Source organism: Cyclospora cayetanensis, unplaced genomic scaffold (assembly GCF_002999335.1).
Source record: "Cyclospora cayetanensis isolate NF1_C8 unplaced genomic scaffold, CcayRef3 CcayRef3_contig_422, whole genome shotgun sequence".
Lineage (NCBI taxonomy): Eukaryota > Apicomplexa > Conoidasida > Eucoccidiorida > Eimeriidae > Cyclospora > Cyclospora cayetanensis.
Window position 1 is genome coordinate 1 of NW_020312395.1, and position 6,520 is coordinate 6,520.

At 56.1% G+C, this 6,520-nt stretch overlaps 1 protein-coding gene across 1 annotated transcript; it reads right to left on the reverse strand.

Annotated features, from left to right (window-relative positions):
* Positions 1 to 2,940: 2,940 nt before the first annotated feature.
* Positions 2,941 to 6,276, reverse strand: LOC34617570. The gene has a single exon (XM_026334456.1). The coding sequence runs from the start codon at positions 6,274 to 6,276 to the stop codon at positions 2,941 to 2,943; it is 3,336 nt and encodes a 1,111-aa protein (XP_026190241.1).
* Positions 6,277 to 6,520: the final 244 nt, after the last annotated feature.

Genomic DNA, 6,520 nt, shown 5'->3' on the forward strand with positions numbered 1-6,520 from the left:
TTTAGGGTGAGTGGATAAGGCTGTGCACAGCATAAATGAATGGCGGCCTTAAGTATAGCAAGAACTCGAATATTTCATCAGCCGCTTAAGATGTACCTCGCTTCTTAACCCTAGATAAAGTGAAACGCGTGCTCCGCGTGGCATGTCTATGAGCGAGGAAGCACTTTAATAATGGGTCATTTAAATTAGGGCAAGTTGTCTGCCTGCAGGAACAATTGCAGTTCAGGCATTCATACACGCCCTTGCTCATTGGTGAACACCGAGATGAGCGAAAATAGCATACACGGGGCGATTTGAGAAAGCTTTAGCAGGGCAAGCTCTCAAGCATGAGTATTTCGACACTGAGAGCCGCTCCCCGCTTTGGTTCTGGACCTGGTGGTCGTGGACTGGCACTCACCTCAAGCAGCGAAGGGATTTACAGAACGTCTCGCTAGTGCGTGTGAATGTATGTGCAAAGCTCAGGAGACAAATGCGGATGTATGATGAACGGCACTCGACTGCGTTCTGTGAGCAGGAAGGCCTGGTGGTGCTGAGTAGACAAGCTGTATGAGGTGCACCTGAAGGTCACCAGACTACGGAGTTTGCGGCAGGTGACTGGAAGCGCTTACTATTTTCTCAAGAGCAACGCCACGCCTTTCCACACCCTACTGATGGCTCTAGAAGTTGTAGACGACACTCAGCTATCAGTGTTGGCTCCTTAAAATTTTTCAAAACTCCCCAAATTATTCGTGGACTTTGCTGTGCACGCAAATGACCCGTGTGGCGGTGGCGGATCCGTAGGGAGCCGCATAAAAACTGCTGGATTCTAAACCCACTGAGCGCCGAGAAGACTGAGTGAATGGAAATTTCTAGTGATATGGAATACGGAATGCTCACCTTGATGGCTAAAGGGGGAGCATTGGCGAGCTTCACTGCCTACAGGAGAATCTGTCGTTGCATTTGTGTAACATTGCAGGGTGCCATGGATGGTATTTTTTGCGTTCGTTGGTAATTGCCCTAGCCCAGCGCATGCTCTGACTGAAGTGGCTACCTTTATTAATGCGTGCCAGTTGAGCACTTTCGTGTGGTACTGTTGTTGAGGTGTGCTTTAAAGTCGGACTTGAGCGTGCGCAACCTCGGGTATGGTAGACTGACATTCGGCTTACGCCTCTACTGGGGGAAAGGATTAGGCTGTGATGAATTTGCTGGATGCGATGGCAGAAGACGTAGCCTTATGAGGCGCGGAGGCGCTGCTGCACTCATGGTGCGTGTTTTGGATGCCTTTGTACGCTGCGCTGTTTTCGTTCATGAGGCTCACACATTTCAGGCAGCCGTGCACTGAGAGGCATTCACCGCCGCGGTTGCGTGAGTTGGGGGTCCCTCGTCGGTTGCTGGCCCGTCTTTGCGCCTTTTCGGCTTTTGCTAGCTATTCGCAGATCGATGACGGCTTTTCCTCCCTGATTTGCAGTGGTTTTCGAGTCTCTGCCTGCCGGGGGAGTGGAATATTGGGACCTGCAGAATGCACATTAGGCGTGATACCCTTACACCATCCGCCCGAATGGGGGAGCGACTTTTCTTGAAGTATTGTGCCCTGGGGCTAGCTATTTCGGCAGAGCGCTACGAAAGATCAGGTTGCGTTTTTTTAAAATAAAGGGAATAAGAGGGGAAAGCGGAAAGGGGCTTGCTGAACTTAGCCACAATCTTCACAGGGGTTATTCTAGGTTGGGCTGTTCGTACATGCTTGCTGTTGTAAAGTGGCACTAGCTCGTGGCGAAAAGAATCCATTTTGTGTGCGCGTGCGCCAAATACTATGTGAAACTAGCTGTGCTGCTCTGAGACTGCTTAGAGCATGCACCTAATCCCCACGTTGGTGTCTGTCTCCCTTCGTGCCGAGATCCTGATGGCCGCAGGGGGCACGAAATGCGGGAACCTTTTGGGGAGGAGCAACTGCCAAACTCTCACTCCAGGTTCGTCCTGAGCCTGGAGTTAAGTGTTTCGTCGTTCAGGAGTCAGCAGAAGCACAACAACGTTTCGGGAGAAACACGAAGCCGGGGACGCCGAGCCCGTGTATGAGTGCTAATATAGTGCCGCTCATGAGCAGTTCTGCCTAGGTGGGGCTGTAGGCCTGGAAAGAAGACGTAAAGGCACACGTGCCTTCCCCCCTCAATCCGTCAATTCAGCCGTTCCACGATGCAGCTGTTCTGCCTGTGTTCGACATGCGTGCACGGCCTCGCTGCGGGAGCCCTTTTACGACCCCGCCGCGCTCTCCAAGATTACTCGACGGGTGCTTCAAGATGCTACAAGCCGACACACACCTTTGCTATACAAAAACTGCCTAGTAGAGCGAGGGAACAGTGGAGTGAGGCATCCCGAAGTCGGGCCGTTTAACTTCTTCATCCTCCTGGATACCTATAGGGGCCCTCCGCTCTTGACCAGGCCGGCAATATATTTCCTGATGACGCAGTCTATCAGTGCCTTCGTTCACGGACTGCGATCTCTAAGCATTCGCGCCAGCACGCGCTTAACAGAAGCACTATCAAGGAGTCTTCAGACACGTTACAGCCAGCGTCTCTCCTCCCTGCCTAGATTTGCATCTTCTGGCTCCCGCTTCAAAGAGCACTGCTCAGAACCCCTCTTTCTTCTACTGCCTAATTAAGAGGACGCAGCCCACTTATAATCGCGTGCCACTACGGATGCTGCTACTTACCGCGCAGCCATCCTGTGCTGGCTAGCCAAAACGCAGCAACAAAAAGAAGCCCCTCCGAGCTTCATACGGCCGGACACCTCGCGAGGCGCTCCTTCCCCTGTCCCCCGCTCGCTCCACACACATGTGCAAAGCCAAAATGCAATTGCAGTCAAGCTCTTGTGAAACTATCAAAGCTTAATGGCTTGCCAACGCAGTTTCTTCCCAAGGCCGACGCCCCCACCCGATAGGCGTGAAGCCACACCACGACTGCTGCTTCACGCATATCTGCACCAGCGCGTGCCGACAGGGCAGTTCCTGCAGATCAAGCTCTCGTCGCTGTCCGCAACTGCAGCAGCGATGCAGTCTACCGAGAGGCGTTGCATGAAACCTGCAACGTCCTCCACCACGCGACTGGCTTGCTGAAACAGCGCAGCGGCATCCGAAAGATAGACACAAGTACGCCCACAAGCCACTTTGCTGCTGCTGCCACTGCTGTCCGAGGGCAGCAGCTGCAAAAGGGCTTGTCGGTATCTCAGGAAACGGATCGCTTCTTCAAGCCATTGCTGCTGCAGCAGAAGAACTTGAGGAAGCTGCTCGAGCACCTGTTTCAGCAGCAGCGACTGCGCAGCAGCGCGCTGCCCTGGTATGCGGCCAGCAGCATCCAAACGAAGACCGCTATCCTCGAGCGCCTCCAGCACGTAGTCGTACACCTCGAGGGCTTGCTGTAGCAATGCATGCGAGGTATGTGGCGACTGCTGTTGCTGCTTCCGTTGCTGCAGCAGCAGCCGGTGCAGCCGCTCTAGTGCAAAGTCAGCGAGGGCAAAACTTAACAGCAGACGGGCAGCGACAGACGCTTGAAGGCTGCCGCGGCGATGCCGAAAGAACGCAAATGCAACGGCAACACCTACCGCGTCCAATGCGTCATCCTCCTTATTACTGCTGCTAGCGCTGGTGGCTCCATCACTGCTCTCGGCAGGCCTGCTGAACTCAATCCGCAAGCGCTTCGCTGGCGGATGAGGACTGCCAGCCCTCCCCTGCTGCTGCTGAGGCATACCTTTGCTCGATATCCTCTCCAGCAAATCTCTGACGACCAAAGAAATGGCATTCGCCTCCAGCACCGCTATTAGCTGGGGAAACCAACCTGCAGTTGCCGCTGCAGTTGCCGCTGCAGTTGCCGCTGCTGTAGAGCTGTCGAAGATCCACTCGTCGAGAATAGCATTTACGAGGCGCTTGCCTTCGAAGGCAGATACGCTGCAGGCCTGCAGCCCCCTCAGCACGCCCAACAGGCTTGCATTGTTGCACTTGCTCTTGCTGCCAGCTCCTTTTTTGCAAATGGTCTTCAAAAGTTCGTGCAGAGCGAGAGCTGGTCGCACTCCAGGATACACCGACACCACGTGCCGTAGCGTATTTGCGGCTTCCTGCTGTAAGGCCTGCGACTGAGGAGCAGCCTCTGCAGCAGCAGCCGCAACAAGCTGCGTTAGCAACTCAGAGAGAGAGTCAGCAGCGCATTGCAGCAGCCTCTCGTTGCCTGCGGCAGCAGCACATGTTGCTGAGAGCTCCTCCTTCGAGTCCGCCAAATCTGCCAAAGGGCTGCTGCTAATGGCTCTGCTGACGCTTTTGCCGCCTTTTTTTGCGTGCTGCAGTTGGGAAAGCTGGTCTGCAACAGCGCGTAGCGTCTGCTGCAGAAGCTGCAGCAGACGCCGCTGCTGCTGCCGCTGCTGCGGCTGCAACAGCGCAGTCCCCCACAGAGCCCTCCAGATGCAGGCTGCCTGCTGCCGCAGACTGCTTGCATCGGCAAGCAACTGCATCCGGCTGTTCTCGTCAGTGCTGTCATGGACGCTGTTGTTATAGTCAGCGCTGCGGCTCAAACACGGCTGCAGGCAGCAAATCTGCAACACAGCTGGCTGTAAAAGCAGCAGTCTCTGAGCCTGCGGAAAACCGCTCCGACTCAGCAGCAGCACAGCTGCCCTGGCACTATCACTCTCTCCTTCCTCCATGCGCTGCTCCTTTTGCTGCTGCTCCCTTTGCTGCTCCTTTTGCTGCTGCTGCTGCCGTTTCTCTTGTTGACGCATCAAAGTTTCACCGTCGTGGAGCTCAATGACGGCGTCCTCGCCCTCCACGTCCAGCACAACTTCTAGAGAATCAAACCAGCTGCCAGTGCCTCCGCAGACACTGCTGCTGTCATCATTGCTGCTTCTGCCGCTGCAAGCCGCTGCTTTCAAGGCAGAGAGAAAGGGTCCTAACAGCACAGCGGCATGCGGTGCGGCCGCTGCTGTCGCGAGGATGCCCTCTAGACATGCAAGCGTCTGCTGCTGTCTTTGCTGCTGCTCTTGCACCTCTTGTTGCGCGGCTTCTAGCAGCATCAGCTTCCATCGTAAAGACTCAAACAGTGGCTGCTGCCGTGCAGCCTCGGTGACGCACATGGCTAGGTGCTCCTGCAGCTCGGCTGTTTCCTGCTGCAACAGCTGCTGCGCTGAGCTGGCTTCGAGTTGCAGAGACAATTCGAGGGCCTCCAGCAAGAAGGCATCCCTCTCACTGGTGTCAACATCCTTGCTGCTGCTGCCGCCGTTGCACCCTTCCCCCCCCCCACTTGTGCTGATGCTCTTTGCAGCCGTAGAGGGGTTCCCAGCCAGACGCTCAGTAGCCGCAGAGACGATCAGCTTGCACGCCTGCAAAGAAACGGGCAGCTCTCTCTCTTCTAGTGCCATGTTGGCTGCCTTATTTACGCTGCTGCTGACGCTGTTACTGTTGTTCTTGTTCTTTGAAGAGCCGCTGAGCGTCGGCAGCTGCAGCATGTCTTCTTCACCTTCTTCCGCAATCGCGCCTTCGTCCCTGCAAAGGGCGCCCGTGCAGGCCTGTGCAGGCTGCTCTGCGGCTGCAGCGTGGACCGCTTTCTTCGAAAGCCTCGCTGCGCACAGTCTATACACCGCAGACGCTTCCAGACGCAGCAACTGCGTCCACACGGAAGCCTCTCTAGGGCAGAACCGCAACGCCAAGAGGAGCAGTCGCCGAGCTGCCTGCAGCTGCCCCTGCTGCAGCAGCCGATCTGCCGCCATTATCCAGAGGCCGCTACACTGGGGATGCACTGCCAAAGCGCGCATCAGCTGCTGCAAGACAGCGCGAGTTGCACCCAACTGCAGCAGCACGTCCACATACGTAAACCACAACGAGGGGCTTCCCGGATGCCGCTGAAGCAAACGGGAGAACACCGACATGACACGTGAGGTAACCGCCCTTAGAAACGAAGACGTGGTTCGACGCATTTTCTCGAAGCGCCGACGAATCTTGTAGCCGCTGCCTCGGGTGCTGCCTTCTTGGGGGCCTCTCTTCTGGCCTTGCTGTTGTTGCTGCTGCTGCTTCAGCTGCTGCCGCAGCAGCTGCAACTTCTGGGAGCTCCTCGCCCTCACCAGACAGTACAGGGCAAGTTCGAATGCTACGTAGCGGAGGAAGGGAGAGGGTGGCAGCGGTCGCCGAGCCGAAATGCTGTACTCATGGGCGCGACGCTGCTTCACCAGGGAACGTATTTCGTGCTGCTGCAACAGCTGCAGGCGCTGCTGCTGCTGCAACTCACCAGCCCACTCCTCCAGACGACTTTCTATTTCGCTCGCCATTGTTGTCGCAAGCGTCGACCTGCAGCTGGCTGCCGCAAGGCGTGCTGCTGCGCCTCCTGCGCCGACTGCTCCCGTGGATACAGCAATACCTCAGGAACAAACAGAGCAGGCGCTCCTCCAGCTGCTGCCGCCAAGCCGACAAATATGAGCCAATCAAATAAGCATAAGCCTCCAAAATGACAAGGCTACACTGTACCTGCGGCTGCTGCAGTTGCTGCAATGGTTTTGCACCAGCAGGAGGCTG

What these genes read in the sequence shown, in the direction of transcription:
- LOC34617570 (XM_026334456.1), bottom strand. Translation starts at nt 6,276, where the DNA reads ATGGCGAGCGAAATAGAAAGTCGTCTGGAGGAGTGGGCTGGTGAGTTG.